At 41.8% G+C, this 27,194-nt stretch overlaps 1 protein-coding gene across 2 annotated transcripts in view; it reads right to left on the bottom strand.

Annotated features, from left to right (window-relative positions):
• Positions 1-27,194, bottom strand: part of DPYS (dihydropyrimidinase) — a 77,107-nt gene that overhangs the window by 19,459 nt on the left and 30,454 nt on the right. For both annotated transcript variants that reach the window (XM_037502913.2, XM_037502921.2), the window contains one exon: positions 26,346-26,488. In XM_037502913.2, the coding sequence (XP_037358810.1) occupies positions 26,346-26,488 (143 nt within the window). The remainder of the gene's footprint in view (positions 1-26,345; positions 26,489-27,194) is intronic.

Here is a 27,194-nt window from a genome sequence, read left to right as displayed (position 1 = left end):
TTCTTAGTGTGCATTCTGTTTAACAGCAAGTGATTTAGGAAGCTATTAAAATTCCCTAAACAGACACATCATTCTCAATGTGATTACCGTAGAAGTGATTTTTTAAAAAAGATTTATTTATTTATGTATACAAAAGCTGGGGTACAGGCCAGAGATGAGGGGGTGAGAGGATTCACCAGAGACAGAGTGGGGAGCAGAACAGAAAGACAGACTGAAATCACTGCTGAGGGGAGCAGTGGGCTAGTCAGGAAAGGTCTGCTTCGCTATGTGGGTTGCCCCCTGGCCGGCCGGGGATCGAACTCATGCTGCAGAGGCTGTGGATTGCTTCATAGTGCTGTGCTTAACCCCTTGCACCACCAGGGAGGCCTGACTTTTTTTTTTTTTTTTTTTGGATGTGTGTTCTAACTGTCTATTTCAAGCTACCTTTCTTGTCATTTCTTGGATGTGACAAGTTATCTAAACGGGAAGGAAAACAGCCACATCTCTGGAAATGCTAAGTGGTACCACTTCAAGTACATTGTCATTATTAAGCACAGTTGCTATTTACTGCACCCATCAATCTATCAATCTTCCACTCTACTCAGACTTCTATACCCACCTCCCACAAAAGAGAAAATGGGAGTTGCTTCAGCCACTTTATTAAATTTAAATTGGTCAATAAATTGGAACTCTATGGGTGCTCAATGGAGATTTATTTTTTTCCTCAAACTATTTTTTTTTATTTTTATATTCCCCATACAATTGCAACCCCCTGATTTTGACCCCAATCCTTCCTTTCCCCACCCCTCCCCCCCAAAGTGTGTCTCTGGTTCATAGTTGTTTGTTGATTTTGATTTTTTTCTTTCTTATAGTTATTCTTTTTCCTGGTGGATAAGATATTTAATGGCAGTTCATGAAAATGTTTCCCAAACATTGACTTAAAGAGAAAAACTGAGCAGTGAACCCTGCTATTTTGGCCTTGGAGCCCTGTTCTAAAGGTCACGGTGGTATAGATCACAGTTCAATAAACTGGAGTGAAACATTAAAAAGGTGACCTTGGAAGTAAGTCCCACATCTTTTACCCCTTGTACCTCACATAATGCCAAGCAAATAGAGCACATTTCCATAGATGTATTTGTTTATCTGAAAATAAATTTGCAAATTTTTGGATTACTACTTGATATAAATATTGCACGTTCTAGATACTAGTTTTCAGAAAGTAGGGAACTAAAAATAATTTAGTGCCTTGCAGGAATAGGAACTGAATGTGAATCAGCAAAACCTAGCATGATGCTGGAATGTATGTCCTGTGAATATTAAACAGAGGAGGGTTTCTGGGTGAGGTATGATTATTAGCTCTGGGAAGGCAAGGCTATTGACCTGACGGATTGGTAAGACTTAGAAATCTCTTTCTGGGGTGGTGTGTGGACTTAGCCTTGTAATTATATTGTTACTCTTCCTGGGGCCTGCCTTGCCTTGGGCAAGATGATGTTATTTGACAGACTATCTTGGGCAGGAAAAGATGTCAATTTTCTGCACAGGAATACAATAGGTAAAATCCACATAATACCCTTCCTGAAAGTTCAGAGTAGGCTAGGAACTTATTATGTTTAGTTCAGCTTTAGGGAAGAAAAGCAAGGATTGGAATGTGAAAGAAGGACAGTGTGGTTCTTAACTAAAATGAGGAAAAGGAGAAAGTTGGATAAGAGAATTGTCTGAGGGGACTTTTAACTTTACCCTTTTTTTCGAAAGGGATAAGGTGACCTATTTTCCCTCCACCCCTACCGAGGGGGATAAAAAGAGGTAGTAAGCGTAAATGCCAGCCCATGAAATGTAGTTTGACACTGGAAAATCATTTCTTGACAAGCAGGGAGTGAGGTATGTGACTGAAGGACAGAAGCGAAGTCTGGCCAGGTGAGAGAATCTGAAATGCAGAGCACTGTCGAATTGTGTGAAATCCACAAACAGGAGCTGCAGCATCCCATCAAAAGTCAGAGAGAGTTTCTAGCTCTGCAGTCCTAAAAATTGGGGTTTGGCCTCTAGCATTCTAAGAAGGTAATGAAGCAAGCGTAAGGTCACAGGCTCTATTTCCAAGTCACAGCTGCAGGGGGTCTCAGAAACTCCACAATCCCCCCAAACAATTTTTTTTTTATAATGCTTACTCTGTGATAAGCATTAAAAGCATCTTATTGAATTCTCACAGTAAACTTGTGACGTAGCTATTATTATTCGGTTTTATGGGAAGAAAAGTGAAGCTGAAGTGTGAGGGTAAATTGTCTGGGACACAGCCAGTCCGTGGCATAGCTAGATTTTTGAACTTAGGTCTGTGAAGTGAAAAAACTTCCTTTTAAAGCTTAAGCAACTCATTTTAACCACAAGGCAGGGTCTGCAAGTTGCTTGGAAGAAGCCCCAATCAAATAGGGAAGGACCATGGTAGCAGCTCTATGCTTACACATTTCTGTGTGGCTAGAAAGTTTTATTTAATGCTGACTGCTCAAAAGCCATTAGTCAGGGCCTCTTCGGTGGCGCAGCGGTTGAGCGCTGGGTTGCGAAGCTGCCCGCAGCCTCTGCAGCGCTGGTTGGATCCCTGGCTGCTCCCCGGCCACAGGAGGAGGGTCCCACATGGTGCGCAGACCTCTCCTGCCGCCCGCTGCTCCCCTCAGCAGTGTACTTCGGTCCTTCTGCCTGCTCTGCTCCCTGCTCTGGCTCTGGTGAATTCTCTCACCCTCCCGCGCTTCTGACTATACCCAGTGCATGTATAAATAAATAAATAAATAAATAAATAAATCTTTAAAAAAAAATACTTAAAAAAGCCATCAGTCAGTTTTTAATTGATGGAGCCATTTATAATCCGAACATCTAAATGGAAATTCTTTAGAACCTTCTAGGCTTGAATTGTGTCCAGCTGTGAATAACGAAGTAACCTTTCTAACTGCCTTGATTCACCTTCTAAAGACTGGGATGTGGAAAAATGCACGCCAAGAGCTACTGGGATAACTAACAGTGGCTTCCTCAGCGTCAGCCAGGAGTCCATTGAGGAGCTGACCCTGCCATTCCATGAGAGAAACCTGTGATCACCACAATTCTAAATCATAGGCTGGAAGTCAAATCTGGTCCACAGTCTTACTGCAAATAAAGTTTTATTGGAACATGACTGTGCTCATTTGTTTACCTGTAGCTGCTTTCCTACCGGAATGGCGGAGCTAAGTAGTAGTACCAGGGATTCTATGACCTAATTAATCACTATCAGGCCCTTTACAAAAGCAGTTTTCTGATCTCTGCTCCAAATGCCTCCAGTGGTGAAAAAATCGAATGCTTGAGAGGATTGGTAGACCTGAAACATTGACAAGGGAGAGCAACACAGAAAGGAAAAAGGAAAAACCAGAAGAGAGATTGTAAAAAAAGAGGAGGGATAAAGAAAAACAAAGAACTAGTAAAAATAATGCAGAGGAAGACAAGGTAGGTGACCAAAAGCTTTGGGGACGTGACTGTCCCAAGTTATTGCCATGGTCACTGCCCATTAGCATCTGCTCTATTGTGGAAACTCACCTACTTCGCCTCACTTCTCTCCCCCACCCTATTATTATTTTCATTTACCAGAAGAGGAAATGGAGACTGAATCCATTGTTCTTCCACCACCTCCAGCCACCAGTGACTATCTGCCACTCATTAGAGATGTGACCAGAACTTTGGGAGTTTTAATAGTAATTATCTGCTTTCTGTCTGGGTGAGAACTTGGTCACAGCTAATCATCTATTTCAGCCGTGGGTGCACTCTAGCGTTTCATTGACCCTCTTAAAATAGAGCCTTTTGGGGACTCTGTGGGAGTGAGCAGCACGGTCCCAGAGTCCCAATTAGCAACAAAGTTGACCCAACCCAGAAGGCACCTGTTTCTAGGAAGTTCTGTCAGGTCACCGAGGTAGGCTCCAGAGCTAATATAGTTACTGCAACATCACCTCTGTCCCCTGGAGCAGATTTCAAGGTGGTGAAATGTTGAAAAGTTGCAGAAAATCTGACTCAGCTACACCAACAAGCCTGAGGCGAGCTCATCCGTAATGGAGGCAGAAGGGAACTGCATGCAAGGGGGGCCTGGCAGCTGGCTGCCAATGCAGACACAGAAACCCGCTGACTTGGGTGAACTGGGGTAATGACTGCCAACATTTAGGGCTGCTTAAAGACCGTGCCCTGTTGCAAAGAATTCAGACATATTAATGTCCTGACTCCGAAGTCTTTGATATGGGGGTTTTAATCATGCTCATTTGAGAGATAGGAGGAAAATGAAGCAAACCAAGGTCAGGTAACTCCTCCCAGGATACACGGTCCGTAGCAGGAGAGACCAGATCATGGACTGGGACATAGGAGGCCCAGCTGCAGAGGCCAAGTCTTAACTGCTGGAGCTGCTCTTCCCTTCCCTGCCCTTCTGGGAGGTTGTATCTTTGCAGTGTTTAAGAGATTAAGACAACATAGACCTCTGGTGTTTTATGAGTCAAGCAGACCTGTTCTGAATCTCTGCTCTACCCTTTTCAGCTGTGTGATTTGAAGAAAATGACTGACCTCTTTGAACCTCAATTTCCTCATCTTAAAACATATACCCACATTGATAAGAGCATCTCCACCTCAGAGGTGAAGGGTAGAAGAGAAGCAGCAACAAACTTGCAGTGCAGATTGTCTGGGCTCAAGCACTGGTGTGAGGAGCCCCTGGACTGCACCAGCTCTGCCTTCTTCACCTTCCTCAGCTGCGTTTGTCCCTGTGCCCAAAGGCAGACACCACACACCACCACCCAGGACAGAGAGAGCACAAGAACCAGCTTGGGGTCTACTCTTTCCCTGAGGGGCTATGGCTCAAACTTGTGGTTCTGCCTTGTCCTTGCTCTTCTCACTTCATCCCCACACCCTTCTCTTCCTGACAGCCTGTCCACTAGACTTCAAAACTCCAGCAAAAGACACAAAGGTAGTTGGGGCCCCAGCCTCCACAACTGTGGAAGGTCAAATCATATTTATGCATGTGTGTGCATGTAATGTATTGATACATATACATGTATGTCTAAGCATGTATGTGTCAATATGCATATGTTTGTAGCTCTATCTGTATCTAGCTATGTCCAAATGGTTCTGCTTCTCTGTTTGAACCCTGACTGATATGTCCTGAATGGGTTACTTCTGGGACAGTTTTTTTCAGGGACCTCTTTCCTTGTCTTTTGCTGCCCCAAAGCATTCACCCTTGACATTTTCCTTTGCTTTTCTTGCATTTATTAATACCAGTGGCTGGAAGCCATGATGAAGTCATTTGTGATGAATGTGATGATGATAAAAATTATATTCAGACAAAACTTCCATTTTTTGCATACTCATGTCAAACCTGATGCTGGAATCTTTTCACACATTGTTTCATTTAATTCTCCTTACAATCTGATGGAAGCAGGGTTTTTAAAAACTATTTTATAAATGAAAAAGGAAAGGCTTAAGGAAGTTGAGTAACTCACTTACAGTCATAAATATGACTTTATGTGACTCAAATACTGAGTGCTTAGCCATTATACATTGCCTCCTTCATAACTGACCTCACAGAACACAAGACTGGACAAAATGCACATTTACATAAAATTTTACCTCATCTGCTTACAGAAGTACTAAAACACATCAAAGGGAAAACATAATACAAGGTAATTAGGAACATAATTAGGGACAAAGAGAGAACAGAAAAACTTACAGTCCCAGATACCTGTGGGTAGTATAATTCAGGTCTACACAGGTGATCTACACACAGGATTAATTTCTATACAAAACCTTTCCCCCAAAATAGGCAACCAAAGAATGAATCAATTTGAAGGCCCACGCTGATGTTTTCTTTTAGATCTGTTTACAATTTATTCTCATAGATGTCATAAAACGATAAATGAGGCATTGGAGGACTAGGAGATTTGTCATATTTAGGAATTAGAAATGTTAGTATATTAAAAATAAAATAACAACTTGGGTGGTTCACATATTGCTAGAAGCCATGCTTGGGTCATTAAATTCCTGTCTCTGGCTTCTTACATAAATAATTGAAGCAGGACTACTAATTAGGCTTACAATATTACCATAAAGCCAGAGGTCTCCACTTCACAGGGCTGGCTACTAGCTATATATAATTCTATCCACTTCTGGCTGGAGGTAAAGAGAAAATGAAATGAAAATGTCATCCTGGGGGAATATTGTAGAAAATCCATACTCATCTATGGTTTTATCATATACTCATTCATTTAACATCTGTTTATTGACTGGCTACTCCCAGCTATCTATTACTGTGTTTTGGAGGCATGCAACAGTGAATTAAATAGACAAAATCTCCTGCCTGAATGAAGCTCACACTTTAGTCATATCTATTTTTGAATTTGCAAAGACATCTATGTTATAAACATGATTCTGACATGTGAACAAAGTTAATTTTTCAATGACAACATATATCCTGCTTTACAGTTTATACAAGGTCTTCTCAGAAGACCTTGAGGAGTATGCAAGAAATATGGCAATTTTTTTAAAATAAAGAGGTATATATTATTTGCAGGAAGAGTTATCACTTTTAAGAAGGAAAAAATCTCAATGACTAATAAGCATGAAAAAGTACTCAACTTTCTTGGAACTCAAATTTATGCAATTTACAGTTGAAAGGTAACAATTTTTATCTGCAAAGGTAACAAAATCAAAGGCCAGGAAAAGAGCAAGAAAAAAACCTATGCCCAGAGCTGGTGCAAACCACAGGGTGGTAACCCCGGGGAAGGGAGTCCTTCAACCTGCCCACCCTTTGACACCTTTGTTCTGTTTTTACTAATCCACTCATTGCAAATCATCAGAAATTTGAATTTAAATAGCAAGAAAAGAAAATCTATAGACGTTATCCATTACTGTGAAACCTAGTTGAAGAAATTATATAACGAGCCTTTTCTGAAAACAACTGCTAATTGCTGCCAAATGCTCCAAAATGTCTTATGACCCCATGTAAGATAACTTCTAGGGACATTTTACCAAATGTCAGCAACGGTTGTGCCTTGTGACATGCCTGCTATGAGCTGGATGCCTGGAAGGTGGTGTGTAAGCAGGAGAGCAGTTGTGATTGACCAAACAAATGGGAATTCTGGGGTATCTTGTTGATTGACTGAAACTGCTTTCTCTAGGGTCCCATGTTCTAAAAGTCCTTCTCTTTGATACCTCTCTGTTTATAAATCTCCTGTGTCTTATAATTTTGTATGTGTTAATGATAATACTGATATTAATGTTTCTAACAATTTTATTATAAGCCAAGCAAAGTATTGAAGCCATTATCTCCTTCCAACATGCTCAGAGGTTGGTACAATTATGAGCAGACCTATATTTTACTGAGAGGAAATTGAGGTTGGGAAAGGGAAGCAACTTCCCCAAAGTCACACAGGTAGTGTGGGCACAGGTAGGATTTGAGTCAAGTGACCCAGTCCTGCTCTCTCTGAACCCCACATCCTTTAGCCACAGACCCACACACCCTGATTTGTTAACTTATAGTTATTTGAATTATTTGGAATGTTCTTTATCTCCCCAATTAGATCCTAAGTTACTCTACAGTAAGACATATCTCACTCTACTTTGAGTACACCCAGTTGTGTGATAATGTAATAATGCATTGCGCCCAGCTGTAAATAAACAACTTGGGTTACAAATGAACAAAGCTACAGTTGTTTTGAAGTCACTCAATTTCTAATCTTTCACCAAGTTGTTGAGTAGGATTTTTCCTCCCAGAGGAAAAAGTATTTTAAATCAAGCAGTGATAGTGAAGGCAAAGATAAACAGCTGGGACTACATCAAATTAAAGAGCTTCTGTACAGCAAAAGAAACAGTAACCAAACAAAGAGAAACCCAACTGATTGGGAGAAAATTTTTGCACACAACACTATTGATAAAGAACTAATCACAAAAATCTACAAAGAGCTGATGAGACTCAATAAAAACAAAGTAAATAATCTAGTCAAAAAATGGGCAGAAGAGTTAAAAAGAAGCTTCTCCAAAGAGGATATGCAAATGGCCAACAGGCATATGAAAAAATGTTCAACATCATTTGTAATCAGGGAAATGCAAATCAAAACTACAATGAGATACCATCTTACACCAGTGAGAATGACACATATTAAAAAAAACTCGCAACAACAAATGTTGGCGAGGATGTGGAGAAAAAGGAACTCTCCTGCACTGTTGGTGGGAGTGCAAACTGGTCCAACCACTATGGAGAGCTGTGTGGAGATTCCTTAATTACTAAAGATAGAGCTCCCATATGATCCAGCAATTCCACTCCTAGGTGTTTACCCAAAGGACACAGAAACATTAATTCAAAAGGGCACCCGCACCCCTATGTTTACAGCAGCACTATTTACAATAGCTAAGATATGGAAACAACCCAAATGCCCAAAAACAGATGACTGGATCAAGAAGATGTGGTACATATACACAATGGAATATTACTCAGCAATCAAAAAAGATAAACTCATGCCATTTGCAGCAACACAGATGGAGTTGGAAGGGATCATGGTCAGAGAAATAAGCCAGAAAGAAAAAGAAAAATACCAGATGGTCTCACTCATAGCAGGAGTTTAGAAAACCAGGGAAAAAACTAATACAAAGTAAAAATCAAAATCAACAAGCAACTATAAACCAGAGACAGACACACTATGGGGGGGGGAATGGAGGGGAAAAGAAGGACTAGGGTCAAAATAAGCAGGGGGTGCAATTGTATGGGGAATATAACCAAAATGATAATGCATACATTGTGCAAAAATGAAAAATGATATAAGAATTATATAAAATAATTAAAAAAAAGAAAAATTCATCTGAAAAAATATATTTTAAATCAATTCTCCCCCCCAGCAATGTTTGTGTAACAGGGTGGTCCCCAGGAAAGGGGGAGGTTCCAGGTTCCCTGCCCCACCCAAGTGAGGGTGGAGCTGAGCAGGGAGAGAAGAAGCTGCAGAGGAGACTGAGGATGGAGAGCCAGGAGGAGACCTGGAGGAGGCTCATGGAGCCGAGAGACACATGAAGAAACTGCGCTTGCCTTTTGGTTGTGGACTGGGTGACACAGATGTGGGTGAGACCCGTGGGGAGGTGACAGTGGCAGCTTTTATCTTGATTTTGATTTTGCTCTTTTCCTTCCGGGCTTGTCTGGTTGTTTCTGACCCTTTTCTGTGGGTGTCCACTGGAAGATGCTTTAGATGTGGGGCAGGCTTTGGGGTCTTGCTCTGGGCCAATCCCATTTGGATGGAGTTTTACCCACGAGGGGACGGGTAACTTTGGGTGCTTGATTTAGAAACTAGGTTCTTTGCCTTTCCTGTGTTGTTTCCTAATTGTATTAAAGTCTCATATAATTTGTGTTGATGCGGCGGATGGCAGAACCCATTTAGAATAGGAGGTTTGCAGGGTTTGGGCTGCTCCTCTCCCTGCCCTGTAACATTTGTTCCCATGATCTTGCCTAATGCCAAACCCCACCAACAGCTTCTTGACCATTCTCTCTGACTCCAGTCTGGCATCCACTCATCTGTCTAAAATACTGTTGAATCAGAGTCTCCCAACTGATGAGCCCACATGCAAGATCAAAACTCAGATCCCACGGTGACCAGGGATGAGTAGCCACTTTTGGACAAAGCTCCTTGCAGAGATGCTCTGGGTCAGGCTTAGACTGAGGGGGTTGGGGTTGCTGGGACATGGAACTTTCACTGCTAAGACAGAGAAAGCCCTAGGCAAACCAGGACCCAGTCTTCAAATCCCCTTTTCTTTACTTCCCTTTTCATATAATATCACATCCACTTGAGCCATGTGAAGCACAGACTTAGATCAATTCAAACCCTTATTCAAAGACATTCAATAGCTTGTGCTGGCTAAAAAGAAAACAACAAAATCATACTTAAACTAGCAATTCAAAGTCCTTTGCAGGCTGGCCAGGATGAATCTTATCTTCCATCCTGATCCCTCTGCTCCAGGCTGTCTATTCCTGATTATCCCTTGAATGGATTTTTCCACTTCCCCTCATTTATCCCAGACTTCTTCATGTGGATGGTTTTACTGCCCCGTCTACTGATCCCAAGCCACTCCCAAGGACTCAGTAGGCTCAAAGCCCATACCCAAACCTAAGCCAGTCTGTGTGATGCCTTTGACCTCAACTCAGGACAATTATTTGAACCACTCATTTGTCAAGGAGTCAAGTACATGAGCCCTTCTCCACCTCTTGCACTGATGTGTTGCGCTGTCATGATTTTTTTCTTTCCAACATTTATCCTTTCTCATGTTCCTATCTTGTCTGTCCACTCAGAATGCAGCCTCTTTAATGGCAGGTATTACCACTGATATTTATGTCCCCACAGCACTCAGCAATGCAATTGCTTATACTGTTTTTTCCTACAGAGTGAGCATGCAATAAATACGTGTTTGTAGATAACTGATTAAAACTCTCCTCCTCCACCACCATCACCACATGAGGATTTCATCAACCCTTCCACATAGATAAATGCTCCAATTTTTTTCTTGTGGGTAAATTGCCTTCTTATTATTCTGCCTCCAGAATCTTAGCTTTCCTTACATGCCTGGTAAGGAGAATAGAACTAAGAGCAAAAGATGAACAACCCCTTCCCCTGCCCTCCCCAGGAGGGCAGAATCACAGTGTGTGTGGGGTGGGGTGTGGGGCAGGGGTTGGGGGAGACAGGAAGAAGACATAACAGAAATGTAAAGAAAACACCTTTAAGATATGTTGGAAAGGAGCCTCCCTGGTGGTGCAGGGGTTAAAGTCTGAGCACTATCAAGCTATCACCAGTCACTGACACATGAGTCCGATCCCCGGCCAGGGAGCTAAACTGCATGTGGCGCAGCAGACCTCTCCTGTCTTGCCCACTGTTCCCCTCAGCAGTGTATTTCAGTAGATCTGCCTGTTCTGTTCCCCGCTCTGTCTCTGGTGAATCCTCTCACCCCCTGCAGTTCTGGCCTGCACCCCAGTCTTGTATGAATAAATAAACAAAAATTAAATAAATCTTTTTTTTTTTTTTACAATTTATTTATTTATACAAGCACTGAGTACAGTCAAAAGCGCAGGAGGGTGAGAGAATTCACCAGAGCAGGGAGCAGAATAGGCAGATGACAAAATACACTGCCGAAGGGAGCAGCGGGTGGCAGGAGAGGTCTGCGCGCCATGTGCACCCTTGCTGGTGGCCGGGGATTGAACCGGCGCTGCAGAGGCTGTGGGCAGCTCCGCAGCTCAGTGCTCAACCGCTGCACCACCAGGGGAAGCCCAATAATTTTTTTTTTTTTTTTAAAGAGAAATGTTGGGACTCCCCAGTGGCGCAGCGGTTGAGCGCTGGGTTGCGAAGCTGCCCGCAGCCTCTGCAGCGCCGGTTCGATCCCCGGCTGCTCCCCGGCCACCGGAGGAGGGTCCCACATGGCGCACAGACCTCTCCTGCCGTCCGCTGCTCCCCTCAGCAGTGTACTTCGGTCCTTCTGCCTGCTCTGCTCCCCGCTCTGGCTCTGGTGAATTCTCTTACCCTCCCGCACTTCTGACTGTACCCAGTGCTTGTATAAATAAATAAATAAATAAATAAATAAATAAATAAATCTTGAAAAAAATAAATAAATAAAAAGAGAAATGTTGGCGAGGTAGCGAGCATTCCAAATACAGAAAAATATAGCGGGACAAGGTAGGGAGAAGAAGGACTTAACAGGAAAGAAAAAAGCTCTCTATGTTCAAGCCTGGACCCACCAAATATTTGCAAATGCCCCAGCACAAATAGCAAGCTGTGCCCTGAGAGGGCAGCCTGTTTGATTTCTCCAGAAGGATACTTAAGAGTATCCTTAAGAGTCTGTCCCCCATAGATGGCAGGTCTCATGGGCACATCTGGAGCAAGGGGACTCCCCATTCCCAGTTACAAAGCCCCAGTTACAAGACTGAAGGCAGGTACAGTGAACCATTGGAAAATTTCCTTCAGGCTACATAAACTGCATAAAGAACAGTATTGATCCATTTGCCAACCGCCCAAAGAGAAATCAAGTTAGACAAAGGAAATTTGGCAGGAGATTTAATGTGACTCCAGCTGCAGCTACAGAATAAACCTAATATGTCCTGACTCTGCTTCCCAAACTCTGGTTTGCACATCCATTCCCCTGGGAGGGCACCCAGTAGGTGCTTTTCAGGTGCAAGAAATCTTTTAAATAAAAAAGTCAACTGCCCCCTGGTGTCCAAAGAATCCCAATGCCAGCAGGATGTGCTGGGCCCTGGTATCCAGGAGCATTGGCAGGATTGCAGGGATCTGTGCCACATGCTGGCCAAGGCCAAGTACACATCTTGCACCAAGACAGAGCATGCCATCTGCTGCCCTCAGCATAGTGACAAGGCTCCGACCTTGGATTCACATGGACCTACATCTGTGTGTGTTTTTTAATCTTAGCTTACATGTGATCAGAGCAGGGAAATCAAGGTCAATATGTTTGTGCAAAATAACATGTGACTATACAATATCCTGATGAATAGGAAACAGTTACTTGTCTGGGAGCTTGTGTCTTGGCAGAGTTCCAATACACTCGACTTCAAGGATGGGGTGCACACTTAGAGCAATAAGCTAGCTACAAACCCTGGTCAAAAGGTGACTATTTGCTGGTCACCTCAGGGGACAGAAGGGGACCTGAGACTGACTTTTCTATCTTCACTTCCTCTCTCACCTTCATCCCCACCCCAGACCCTCCCAGCCATGTTGGCTGGGGCCACAGGCTCACTCTGACAATGAGAGCTAAGACCTGGAATGGCAGCTCACCATCCAAACAACAATGATTGGTGCAAAAAGCAAAGAAAAAGAAAAAAGAAGCCACTGTCTCCCTTCCAGCCTTACCTGTGCCACCTCTGGGCAAAGAGGGGGTTATACCTCATTCACTTTTTGCTTGAGTCCCCTACTCTGGTCTGGCACATGATAGATCCAATATCTAGTTTTTAATGACTAGATAGATGAATGCGGGACAAGATAAATAGTAATACAAATGGAAACTTCTGTATTTGTAAGCAAGAAATTTCACATGTTTCTAGAGAAAAAAAATCTGACAGCATTTCATGTAAAACAGACCATGTACTAGATGGATTCCTAGAGAAACCAGCACATGTATAAGGAGGGGCATCTGAAGCACTGAAAGACTGGGAACAACCTAAATGTCTACAAACAAAGACGATATAGTCAACTATGCTATATTTAGAAAACAGAACACTATACAGCCGTCAAAATGAAAGAGCTTACATATTTCAACACAGATAAATTCCACAAACATAATTTTGAGAAAGTTGTACAATAATATGTATAGGACAATACAATTTGTATATAGCTAGAAATACACAAAATTATATATAGGTATATATGTACATATATGTATAAATGTGATTTGAGAATGAATCTATAAATAGAAATGCATTGGAGTAATGAACATCAAATCCAGGATCCAGGTAGTTGTAGGAAGATGAAAAGAGATGGGCTTGGGAAGGTTAGTATACAAGTGTCAATTGCATTATTCTTTGTGTCTTTCATTTACAAAGGTAATACAAAGACAAATATTGTACCTTTAAAAATTTTATAAACAGTGTAAATTACTAACTGCTCAAATGGCCTTAAAATTATGATGGGGGAATGCCTCCCTGGTGGCTCAAAGGGTTAAGCACAGCACTATGAAGCAATCCACAGCCTCTGCAGCATGAGTTCGATCCCCGGCTGGCCAGGAAGCAACCCACTGGCGCAGCAGACCTCTCCTGTCTCACTTACTGCTCCCCTCAGCAATGTATTTCAGTCAGTATGCCTGTTCTGTTCCCCACTCTGTCTCTGGTGAATCCTCTCACACCCCACACCTCTGGCTTGTACTCCAGCTCTTGTTTGCATAAATAATCAAATCTTTAAAAAAAAATTATGATGATGGGCCTCCCTGGTGGCACAGTGGTTGAGTGCAGCACTGTGAGGCTGTCCACAGCCTCTCTGTGCCAGTTTGATCCCCACCGGCAGCAGAGCAACCCACATGGTGCGGTAGATTTCAACCCAAATGATGCCGCAGTCTGCCTGTTCTGTTCCCCACTATGTCTCTGGTGAATCCTCTCACCCTCCTGCACACCTGGCCTGTACCCTGGTTCTTGCATAAATAAATAAATCTTTTTTAAAAATTATGATAGGGGAAAAACAATTTACTATAATCCTAATAATCTTACAGAGAAGACTAATACAAATGTTTTAATTATTGACTGAACAAATGTGATACCTAGGAAAGTCTTGTGAGACTACTCACATTTCACTATGTTTAACCTAAGAGCAAATTTCATAAAGTACACCCTAGTAAAATGTAATAACAGACACGGGAAGCTCTACATTCAGTTACAAACCTACCCTGCTGTGTGTCCCTGCTCTGCTGGTGGTACAGGCGGAAGAGTGTCCAGTGTTGAGGTTCACAAGTTCAGAGGACAGAAGATGAGAAGGGCATATGGGAGAGTGGCCAGGACACTGGAATTCTGCTGACCATGGAGCTCAGGATTCACTGAGGGATCTTAGACTGCCTATTTGGATGATGGGATGGCTAATTGGAGGCCAATAACTTTCTTCAGATGTTTAGTAAATGAATGAAGGATGGTCACACAAGAGCATAGATCTATTCTCTAGGCTCCAGAGGCAAACATTTTAGGAGCTGGAAGGAGGTCAATTTTAATGAAACTGAAGGAAGGCCATACTCACAGTTACAGTTATCCTAAAAAGGACTGAACCCTTTGGTTAGATAGCAAGTTAGCTATACCTAGTAACAGTCAAGAAAGAATTTTAAATAACTGTTTGGAGTTTGTGAGTTCCAAATTCTTACCTCAACCTATGATGTTACACCAGCGGGTCTCAAACTTGTGTGTGCATCAAAGCTGCTGAGGGCTGTTAAAATACAAATATCTGGGCTCTCGCTTGCAGTTGCTGAAGCAGCAAGTCTGGGTTGGCACCTGACAATTTGCATTTCTAGAAAATTCTGATGCTCATGGTGCTGGTCCAGGGAACATGCTTTGAGAAACTTAGCTCTATTTTTTTTTTTTTTAATAGAGGCATGTTATTTATTTATTTATTTGTTTGTTTGCTTGTTTGTTTTGTTTATACATGCACTGGGTACAGTCAGAAGCACGGGAGGGTGAGAGAATTCACCGGAGCCAGAGTGGGGAGCAGAGCAGGCAGAAGGACCGAAGTACACTGCTGAGGGGAGCAGTGGGCGGCAGGAGAGGTCTGCGCCCCATGTGGGACCCTCCTCCCGTGGCCAGGGAGCAGCCGAGGATCGAACCGGCGCCGCAGAGGGTGCTGGCAGCTTTGCAACCCAGCGCTCAACCTCTGCGCCACCGGGGAGGCCCCTTAGCTCTATTTTTTAAAGAAAAATTTGCTTAAGGGGCCTCCCTGGTGGCGCAAGGGGTTAAGACGCAACCTATGAAGCTCACCACAGCCACTACAGCACAAGTTCAATCCCCAGCCAGGGAGGTGACCCACATGGCACAGCAGACCTCTCCTGACTCGCCCGCTGCTCCCCTCGGCAGTGTATTTCAGTCAATATGCCTGTTCTGTTCCCCACTCTGTCTCTGGTGAATCCTCTCACCCCACAAAACTCTGGCCTGTACCCCAGTTCTTGTATGTATAAATAATCTTTAAAAAAATGACTCTTAAAAAAAAAGAAAAGAAAAATTTGCTTAAATTGAGGGTTTTGTTGTTGTTGTTGAGGTCATTTAAAAAGACTCTCCTCCCTTGAATCACTGCTTCCAAATGGGATCTTCCTTCTAAGGGAAGAAAAAATTTTACTGATACTTTCTCCAAAGACCTTTGTAGAAAGCCACGGCTCTTTGCTGTGCTTTAAAGATACAAGGACCCTGCAATTCATTTCAGGTACAGATATTACATTTTTTTAATCTAATTTTATTCTGTCTTTTGTTCCCTCCAGGAGCAAGAGACTAGGATACTGGCCACAATTAGGAGAAACTCTGAGACTAAAAGACAGAGTTGTTGGAGCCACAGAGAATCTAACCTGGCTTACGCCACATTTGTGGCCAGGGCTGGTGATTTCACTGGACATTGTCTGGAACACATCGTTGTTAACACTGATGTGGCGGAGAAGACAGAAGTGCCAAGAATTCTTTTTTTTTTTTTTTTTAACTCAAAGGGAAAAAAGTATAAAGCCTGGATCTCAAACCAGTTCCAGGAGTAAAGAAACAAAATTCAACGAAAAATTTACACAAAAATCACACCTTTGTTCACTGGCCCAAGACTACTAGTATCTGGTTTATTTGCTAAATAATAATTGAGCCCCTATAAGAACTTGACGCAAAGGATATAGTTGCAAATAAGACAGGGAAATGCCCAACATAGAGAAATATATAATCTATGTCAGATAGGAATTAAAATACAGAAAGCCCTATAAGAAAGCGAAAATCAAATTCAACAAAAAACTATGAACCAGAGACACTTTTTGAGGGGTGAGGGGCGGGAGGGGAGGGATTGGGGTCAGAATCGGGGGGTTGCAATTGTATGGGGAATATAAAAATAAAATTTATTATTTAAAAAAAAATACAGAAAGCCCTTGGTTAGAAAAGTCTCTGCCTTTCATATAGTCACTCCCCTTGGTTCTCATTTTTTTCTAACATTCTAATGTTTAAAATAAACTGTACTTACTCTGGCACAGTTTAGATAGAATAGGTTACTGTGATCTATTCCTAACCTGCTTTTCTAGTTTGAAAAATATTATAGCTATTAGTAGTGAAGTCCATGGAAATAATTTCTAGTTCATTTGAAAGATTCTGTTGCCCAAGAACATGTTTAATAAACAACCTGGAATAAACAGTGGTTAAAATTTTACTCATATGTATTCAATAAAGCTTGCTTTCTTCATGCAGAGCCCAAAATTTGTTTTTTAAAAAGTAAATGTCTTCTGAAGGCCACAATACAAATCTTAGGTGGTTTGTTTAAACAGTTTCACTGCAGATGATTTTTAAAGGAGTTGACTCTGGGACATTGTAGAGTTTGATTTAATCAGATTATCCCAACCAGAGGAATCATCCACGCTTCTCAGTTTAGTCATTGTAGGAGAAAACTGGAGGTATTCAGAAAACATAAGAGATAGAGTTTTGGTATGAATTATAATTCTAGTACCTCTTGGTCCCATAATTAAGTCATGACTGCAAGGGTTTCTGAATCACAGCTTGAGCTAACAAATTCTCCCACTCACTTGATAAACTGACCACCTACTGCCACTGACCACCTATGATACTGAGTGAGCACCTACTGCTGCCCAGCATCGAGCATTTTATATACCAAGCATTTTATGAACACTGTTTTAAACAGCCTAACGATGCTATGAAATAAACGTCATCAGCATTATCCCTGTTTCATAAATAAATAGAAATTCAGAACAAATTAAGTAACATTCCCAAGATCATGCGCAAGTAGTAAGCAGCAGAGTGGGAATTTAACCTAAAGCCTTTCCCTTGACACTCTGATTCTGCTCCTGCCCCCAGTAGTGAGCACTGGCAGGTTGAATTTTGGCTGGATTAGCAAAAGACACTTATTTTCTCAAGATACTCTGCTCTCATCTGCCAGAAAATGGTCATAATTATTATGTAAATCTACCGTAAGTACGATAGGGTGTCCCTGTAGCTGTACAAAAGCCCAGCCTGGACAACCTTGAGCAGAGGCCCTGACATCATGTTACTCCTTAAAGATGTACAAAACAACACAGTTAAAAGTAGGGGCATAAATCATCATCATGTCCACCCCAGCACTTGGGACAATACCTAGGTCTCACCTCCTCCTCAACACACAATGTGCAGATCTGTGGCTTCAGAGATTGGAGAAGGAGTTAGTTATAAACACTCTGAGAAACAGATAGTAAAAGGAGTAAAAGGCTAGCTATCTTTATAAGCAGAAACACAGCTGTTGTGCTGATGTGTATGTGTGTAAATGTGTGCAAGTATGTGTGTGCAAATGCATCGTTTGAGGAGTACGAAGATTACAGTGTACAAATTAATCACATGATACACAGTATGGAACTTCAAGGGTAAATGCCTAGTACCGTCTGTGTAATAGTCTCTGGTAATATAGCCAAAATAATAAGTCATCATCATGCCCCCTTGCCAAAGGGCAACTTCTTTTCCTCACACACCGGAAACCCCAAGTCCTAAGGATAAAATAATCATTCTTCTCTTGCTTTCTCTCCCACACAAGGGCCCCTCTAGAATTCAGAGGGGCACTTTCATAAGCTGCAAGTCATTACTCTTCACTGAATATAAAGTTAAATTCATTTATCTCTATCTTCAATGAGAAAGGGAAGGAAATTAAGCAGGAAAGACGGTACAATGCTTCCAAGGATGGTGAATTCAAGGTCAAAGCCTAGCATAATTGAGTTAAAAAATAATAAACTAAAATAACTCTGAGGAAAATATGCCCGCTCTGTAGACACAGTCGAGCTAGAAGTCTTCATTAAATGTTCCAGTGCACACAGTGTGTTAGCTGTATGTTTGTGTGCTCAAGATTCTGGGAGATACCCTGTAGCTCGTAAATACTAAAAGGGAGAGTTACCATAGTAACTAAGTGCCATTTAATGAATAGCAAAGAATTGAAGCTCATAACATAGTCTTAAATTGCCAGAACATGAGTTACTGCTGCTACCATGGGCTTGCAAGTAACTGACAAGCTACCTTTCTAATACAATTTTTAACAAGTTGACCTATTTGACCAGTTTCTGTCTTGATCATATGACATCACAAAATTTTATCTTGTACCACATGAACATCACACTCCTGCTATCTCCCCCCTTCTTCTAAATACCAAGACATTTCACAGGATTGAGCCAAACATTTAGAGAGGGTATGTATCCTTAAATGAGAAGCTTTGACCCCAAAAGTAAAGTATCAGAACACATACCCCTGTCACAGCAGTGGACACTGGCTCAATGAGCTGTCAAGATGCATTTAGCAGACTCCTTTTACTTCTGAAAAAGGTGAATGCTCCATATGCACCAAATGCAATTTGTTTTTATTGTGCAATGACACAGAAGAGCTGCTGCAGTTGATTTTTGCAGGAACTTTTTTTACAGGCTAGTAACATCCTAGAGAATCTTTCATCAGGATAGCCAAACCTTCTTGACAGAATCCCACTCCCATTTCTCTGTCACCATCCTTCAGCACATGGCAAATTCCTTCCCCTGGAATCATCTGGCTTTTTATAGGTTTAACAGGGAAAAAAGCAAGGCTGCACAGCTTTTCTTTCCCCAGTTCTCCCTCAATTACTTCAGTGAAGTCCATTTTTAAGGTTGCAGATTGTGTTGCAAGCATACTTACTTCTACATGCCATTAATAAGTAATGAGAACAACAACAACAAAAGAAAATATCTATGTACCAGGAAGACAAAAATCATTCAAATGCATCCATTCTCCAGAGGCTGGCTTGTTCTTGCATAACCAGCAGCTCCAATGGCCTGGTTGAGGCCCCTCACTCATTGTGGACTGTGGGCGCCCCCTTCCGGATTTAGGGTGAAATACATGTTGGTCTCTTAAGATACTGACTAGTCAGCTGGGTAACTGTCTTTGTTAAAACCTTTCAGGAAATTTTAAAGGAAAATTTTGGACAACTCCTAATTGTGTGGTCAAAGAGCCTTCATGTCACCAGCTAATATTAAAATCAGGTAGGCAAAAGGGAATATTTTGCAAAGGAAAAAACCCTATTGATACATCCATTTATTCCTTTGAAAGTGTTTTTCCACTAGTTGAGTTCTGTTTAAAATTGCCTCTAGGGCCTTCCTGGTGGTGCAAGGGGTTAAGCACAGTGCTATGAAGCTTTCCACAGCCTCTGCAGCACAAGTTCCATCCCCGGCCAGCCAGGGAGCCGCAGACCTCTCCTGTCTCCCTCGCTACTCCCTTTAGCAGTGTATTTCAGTACATCTGCCTGTTCTGTTCCCCACTCTGTTTCTGGTGAATCCTCTCACCACCACCCCCACTCCCCACACCTCTGGCCTGTACCCCAGTTCTTCTATGCATAAATAAATAAATCTTTAGGAAAAAAATTGCCTCTAATAAAATTTAAACCAGAGAGAGGCAACCCTCAACCTCTTTCCCCTTACTTTCTTCCACAGCCTGAAGCTGTGTAATCCCTGGCCTTAACTACTTCCACCCAGACCTTTTCCATCAACACATTGGTTTATCTCACTTCATGTTTAACCTAGAATCTCAGGGCCAGATAACTCATTAACTATCCTGCTAATGTGGTCCTTTGCTGATGTCTTCACCCATGCAAGAATGAAATTTCTCCTTTGAACATCAATGGCATTTTGTTCCTGCCTCTCATGTGCTATTATGATGTGATAACACATTCCTTCTAAGACAGAGTACAACGTTTGACTTTATAGCTATTCTCATCTCCCTAGACTGGGAGCTTCCTAAAGGCAGCACCTGGCTCTTGTACAAACTTGACCTTGAGGCCTGGCTCACAGCCACGCCCCTGCTGAGTGATAGATGGAGTGCACAAAGGCAACTCTCCTTTAGCTTCATTTGTTCTTATAAGAGGTGGTCAACAAGCTAATTTCTCCCCTCCCATGAAAATGAAAGGGACACAAGTAAGTCCAGTGAAGCAGTTCTTCTTCCTTTCCTCTCTTTCTACTCAGTCACCTTTATTTTTTCAATAATCATTCATTGATAACTTATAGTAAGTTAAAAGCATGAAGTGAGAAAATGCTGGTTTTTTTTCTCTCTCATCATGTTTTTGTTTAATAAAACCTTCCTAGGCCAATCTGTTTGCCCCAACTTTATTGGGATGTAATTGACATATACCATTTAAGTTTAAGGTGTACACATGAGGACTTGATATACTTAATATATTGCAAAATGATAACTACCTTAGCATGAGCTAACAGCCTTGACATACTACATAATTACCATTTCTTTTTGTGGTTAACAACACTTGAAATCTACTTTCCTAGGGATTTTCAAGCATGTAATATAGTTTATGTCATCTCTAAATCACATCAATCTCCCAGGCAGTGTGGGAAAACTATATCCTCACTCACCCGTTCAGCTTTCACTGTGTGTTTCCTCTGTGCTGCCCTGGGCCAGGCTCTGGAATCAATGAAAACATAAAACTAGAGCGTGACTCCTCACTCTGTAAGTGTGAGTATGCACACTGACTTCCGTATAAAAGGCACACCATGGAGAGGTGGGAAAAAGAGAATCTGGAGAGTAGAGAAAACCAGAAGGCACTACAGCCTCCGCATGACCCAAGTCAACATCAGCAGTGATGAACCTCGCTGAGATCAGGTATCCCTGGAAGGATGTGGTGAAAATGGCATTTTTTTCCTCTGTGGTCTTTCTCCCAAAACCCATAAAAATATCACAAAAATGATAAAGAGGGACTTTTTTTTTTTTTAAAGATTTATTTATTTATTTACCCAAGCACTGGGTACAGTCAGAAGCGCGGGAGGGTGAGAGAATTCACCAGAGCCAGAGCGAGGAGCAAAGCAGGCAGAAGGACCGAAGTACACTGCTGAGGGGAGCAGTGGGCGGCAGGAGAGGTCTGCGCGCCATGTGGGACCCTCCCGGGTGGCCAGGGATCGAACCAGTGCTGCAGAGGCTGCAGGCAGCTTTGCAGCCCAGCACTCAACTGCTGCGCCACCGGGGAGGCCCAAAGAGGGATATTTTATCAAACATCTGACCTCAAATACTGCCTCCAAACTGTCAATGTCATCAAAAATAAAGAAATTCAGAGAAAATGTCACCCAAAGAAACCTGATGACCAAGTCAGTGGGATCCTGAAACAGTAAAATAACATTGGATAAAAACTAAGGAAATCTCAAACTATGGCCTTGGTTGGAAATGCAGGTTGGAAATGCAGTTATTCATTACTATTAACCACCTATTTCTGCAGCATCCAGTTTCTCATCACTCTTTCAAGGAGGTCATTTGTCTGAATTTTGTTCCCTTGACTGCTATCCTAAATCTCAATTTCCACATTTATATACATATATAAAACCCCAAAGGTAAGAGAGAATTTGTAGGTTAGGTTCATGTAGAGAGGTTTCTCAAAGATGTTCCACTTTGGAGTTAATGCCTTTTAAATGTATTGGTTGCTTAATAAAATAACAAAGTCTACTAATTTAAATGAAGTATGAAATCTAGCTAGTAATAACATATCAATATTGGTTCATTTGTTGCACATTTACGCCATAGTCATGTAAGATAGTAATAATGGAAACCAAGTATGAGGTACATGCTAACTCCCTGTACTATCTTTGCAACTTTTCTGAAAAATCCAAAGCTAATCTTAAATAAAATGTTTATTTTTAAAAAAGGAATGAGATTCAAAGCATGTTAAGGAGGGAGAAAGACAATGCAGGAAGACTGGACATAGTCAGCGGGCAGGCAGCCTTCAGTAGAACTCAGCCTTCAGGTTGAGGAGGAAACTGTGACCATGGTGGGTGGAATCTAAGGACAGTGGGCAGCCCTGGATGACCTATGGACAGTTAGAGGAGGCTTAAACTCTGGCCATGCTAAGAAGGTCCTAGTGGAGGTCATCAGCACAGATTTTGGCCAGGGACAGCCAGCCTGTCCAAGACCAGAGAAAGCTGGTGCTGTGATCGACCTAGATAAGCAATCAGCACACAGTTTCTGCAAAATCCCCTCTCTTTTAATAAGAGCCACAGTAAATGCACTTCCTCCTTGTTCAACTATTCCTCCAGGTTCATTATTCTTTGAAGCCTCCTCTTCAACCGCCCCTTCTCTCCTGTTTCCCACCTTCTCCAATTTTCCCATTGAGAGAGATGAGTAATAATAGTGCAAAAAAACCTGATGGTGGCTTAGAGAAAATTCTTAAATTAAAGGGTTGGAGAAGCAAGATATAGAATAAGTCAAAGAAATCCAAAGGGGGTTAGAGCATTTAAATATCTCCTGCCAGTAAAGATAGTATTTCTCCAGTTTTCTAAAGGACAGTAAAAAAAAAGGAAAGGAAAAACCAAAAGTTTTCCAGGTAGTGATTATTTTTTTTTTTAATCTGAGAGTCAGAGAAATAAGACCTGGTGGATCATTTCCCCTCTGCTCACAACGAGCAAGACAGCTAAGAACACCTAAAAGTGGACAGCCAAGAATAAGACTAAGCCAAATGAGAGAATTCCACACAAGAGAACTATAATAGCACACGTGGTGTCTTTCTTACATTACAAAACACTTTCACATATACTGTCTAGAGAGTCTAACAGAAATGCAAGCAGTAATTATGAAGAATCTCATTTTACGGAGGAGAGAGTGGATATTCACAGACTTCAACGACCTGCTTGAGTCCCCAGCTCAACACGGATGGAGCAGAGGCCAGAACCTTAGAGCAGTGCAGGCTTCCATTACGCTCAGCCTCTGAGGGGCACGCCATAAATAGACGTAGGTAAGAAGATTAACACTAATAATGAAACGTCAATATATATCTTTACTCCAAAGACACATAGAGGAAAATGAAAATATTTAATTTTCTTTCAGCGGTACTGTTAGTGAGGAAAAGGCATTATGCAAGAAATATTACAGAGCTGATGAAAGAGATAGAAAGAAACTTAAAAGCACAGGAGTCTCTTAGTTTGACCTTAAGTTAGTTATTCTTAGACTGAAAATGAGGGAAATTAAGCAGGTGATACATAGATCTTTTTAAAAAGCCTAAACATCTGGATCATTATGTGCTATTCTGAAACAACTGAATAGGAAAAGGACAAAACAATGTTATAGAAATCAGGAGCTAAAACTTGTGAGAAAGTGGTCTAAATTTATATATTCTAAAAACATGACTCAAAGAGACATAATCACAGCCTATAAATATCCTCTGAGCAACAATATGTGGTAAATAAAGTAAGTGAATTATTCACAACCTTAGGTTCAGGTCATTTCTTTGTCCAGCTGTCGAAGGAAGATAATGCTTTCTACCTGAGCTGGTGTCCTCAGAAAATTAAAACAGCCGAGGAGACTCTTAGGGCTGGTACTGCTGGAGCTACCCAGGAGAAGGGGTAAAACGCCCCACAGAGAATGGCCCTCATGGCTTTCTGCATCGTTAGGAATTACACTCGAGCGTTACATCACTCAACTGAGTATATTCATTTCTCCCTCACTTTTGAGAAGAAATTACAGAAAACAGAATCAAATCCAAAACCACTTTTGGTTATTGGATTGGAAGAAGAACCAAGCATCAACTAGCAAGTCTGATAGAAAGCACCTAGCTTTGATAGCAGGAGGTGGTGTGACCCTGAATTTCAGATTTGCAAAGTCAAAGACAGTAGATGAAGGTTCTCGAAGCCCTCTCAGACCCTGCTGTGCCACAGTTTTCTCATTGTTGTAAGGTGAGCATATTTGTCTTACTTTGTAAACCACATTTTAAATAGCCAGGCATTTTTAAAAAACACAGAGCTGAGTACACACAATCATCATTATTATGATTATTGCTGTTATGCTTCAAAAACGCCATTTTCCACAAATATTCCTTCTAGGAATAGTGCAAATAGTGCATAGTTTCTTCCCTTTTGAAATTTTCTAGATTTTCTGAGTAAGTCTTCTGATCCCCTGAAGCCACAAGTTATTTCAAAAAACCTCTTTAGTCCCAGCACTTGGGAAGGCCTCAATAGTTTGAATTGCAGGCAAGCTGATGCTGGGCAGGCCCCTGGTGGGTGGCCACAGCTCTCCTAGGGTTGTTTTTTTTTTTAAAGATTTATTTATTTTATTTACACAAGCAATGGGTACAGTCAGAAGCACGGGAGGGTGAAAACGAGCCAGAGGGGAGAGCAGAGCAGGCAGACTCACGAAGTACACTGCTGAGGGAAGCAGCGGGCAGCAGCAGAGGTCTGCGCGCCCAGGTGGGACACTCGCCTGGTGGCCAGTGGCTGGGGATTGAAGCGGCACTGCAGAGGCTGTGGGCAGCTTCGCAACCCAGTGCTCAACCGCTGCGCCACCGGGGAGGTCCTCTCCTAGTGTATTTTTTAAAGCACCAGGACCTCTCTAAACATAGTATGCTCAATTCATTGGCAGATCAATCCAAATCCAAGCAACTGTTTTCTATCCTCTTCCCCATGACAATTGTTCTAGCCTCAAAGAGAAGCTGCCTATAGTTGGTTTTACTTATATTCATTTCTCAGGCAAGGAGAAGGGCTTAGGTCACTTGACAAGGTACTCACCCCTTACATGAGTAATGGTTCCTTATTAACACCCTCACAAACACCCTGAGGGGTGCCTTGTTGGTTTCTACCACTGTCTGCTGCCCTGTGTGTATCGCAAGCCAGCATGGAGGGGATGGGCATTCACTGAAGGCCGCTTGCTATGACCCCCGGCCACCCACAACGTGAACTGCTCCCAGATTTGGACAGTGAGTGTCTAAGGAGAGAGCCAAGCTTGAAAAGCCTGCATCTTCTAGGGAAATATCTGGGGCCTATTTTCAAGCCCATAGCAATGGTAGCCTAGGGTTTCTCCAATGTTCTTTACTCTAGAGGGTAGACCAGGCGCACTTCGGTGGAAACTAGGTTATGATCATCATACCAGCCCCAAGGAGGTATAGACTGACTTACCACAATGGAAAAACTTTGCAGACTTTGAGTAAATGCCTATATAATGAAGCTGGACAGTCCTATCACAACCTCATTTACACACAAATATTTGGGTACGCAATGTGTGCAAACACACACACACACACACACATAATGTTAACGTATGTGAATTTTTTCCATTACAACTGCAAAGTTTATGAGAAACACAATCAGGATTCACATGTTGCCTGTGGTAACTTCCTATAAGGAGAAATTAACAGAGCTTCAATCTCTATTGAATGCTTTCCTGAGTTGGTGGAATTTACCAGACCTGCAGTATTAACACAGAATTATGGAAATTGGAAACAAAAAGTTGGAATCTACTGGCAATGATGGACTCAAGATGAACTCAACTGGAAAATATGGCTAACTAAAAGTGACATTCTTTGTGCTGGAATTTTTCTATCTGAAAGGTTTCAAAAGGCTGTAATTATTTTGAGTTTTCAATTCAGCCCTGTTCAAGCTAAGCCTTTTATTTTCTTCATTGCTCTGTACCTTTCCTCCATGGCAACTCAGGCATTGCCAAGCACTGAAATGGTAAATTCAGATCGATTTTTATACAAGTATCCATTTCCAGGAAATGATACACAATACAACTTTTGCATCCTCTGCACCAAGAAAAACAAAGAAATATTTGTATATCTAAATTTTTATCATGTATACAAGCTTTAAATATCGAGCACAGTGAAATAAATAACCTGATAAGAAATGGCCAATTAAAGACAGTGAATAATTTCCTTGCAAGTTAGTGCTCTTTCTGAAGAACTTAGACTTACCTCGTGGCTTTTGGGTCCCAAATCACAATGTCAGCATCTGATCCCACAGATATTCTTCCTTTTCTTGGATAGAGATTAAAGATTTTAGCTGCATTTGTGCTGGTAACTGCCACAAATCGGTTTTCATCCATTTTACCACTGTGCTATAAAACAATTCAAGGAAGAAAACGCATTTGTTGTAATGATCAAATCTTAAAAAAAAATCTTCTATCAATAAAAGTAGAAGACCATATCTCTTAGAACCAAAAAGAACTGTGCACAGTTTTTATATTGTGTGGTCAGACACAACTGCGGATGCTGATAAGTCTTAAGCAATCTTAATGATGGGAATGATTGGTTAAGCTTGAAGATGACTTCTCAAAACCCTATAAGCTTTATAAAAACACCTCCACTGGGGCCTCCCTGGTGGCGCAAGGGGTTAAGTCACAACCTATGAAGCTGTCTGCAGCCACTGCAGCACCAGTTTGATCCCCAGCCAGGGAGCTACCCAACTGGCTCAGCAGACCTCTCCTGTCTCCCCCGCTACTCCCCTCAGCTGTGTATTTCATTTCATCTGTCTGTTCTGCTTCCCACTCTGTCTCTGGTGAATCCTCTCTCCTCCCGCCCCTCTGGCTTACACCCCAGTTCTTGTATGCATAAATAAATCTTTAAAAAAACAAAACAAACAATAAAACCACCCCCTCTAATTTTTTTCAGTCTTCCCAGAAGCACAGCTAAATGGTAACAGTACTTTCAAATCTTGTTTATAGTTTACTGCCTCCCCTTACTACATTTAAGATCTGGCTTATTTATTGCAGACCCAAGATTGATGAGATGATTATGTAGACATTAAATAGACTATTATAGAGT

Source organism: Talpa occidentalis, unplaced genomic scaffold (assembly GCF_014898055.3).
Source record: "Talpa occidentalis isolate TD23 unplaced genomic scaffold, MPIMG_talOcc4v2.1, whole genome shotgun sequence".
Lineage (NCBI taxonomy): Eukaryota > Metazoa > Chordata > Mammalia > Eulipotyphla > Talpidae > Talpa > Talpa occidentalis.
Note: the sequence above shows the minus strand (reverse complement) of the source record. Positions and strands in the feature narration are given on the sequence as shown.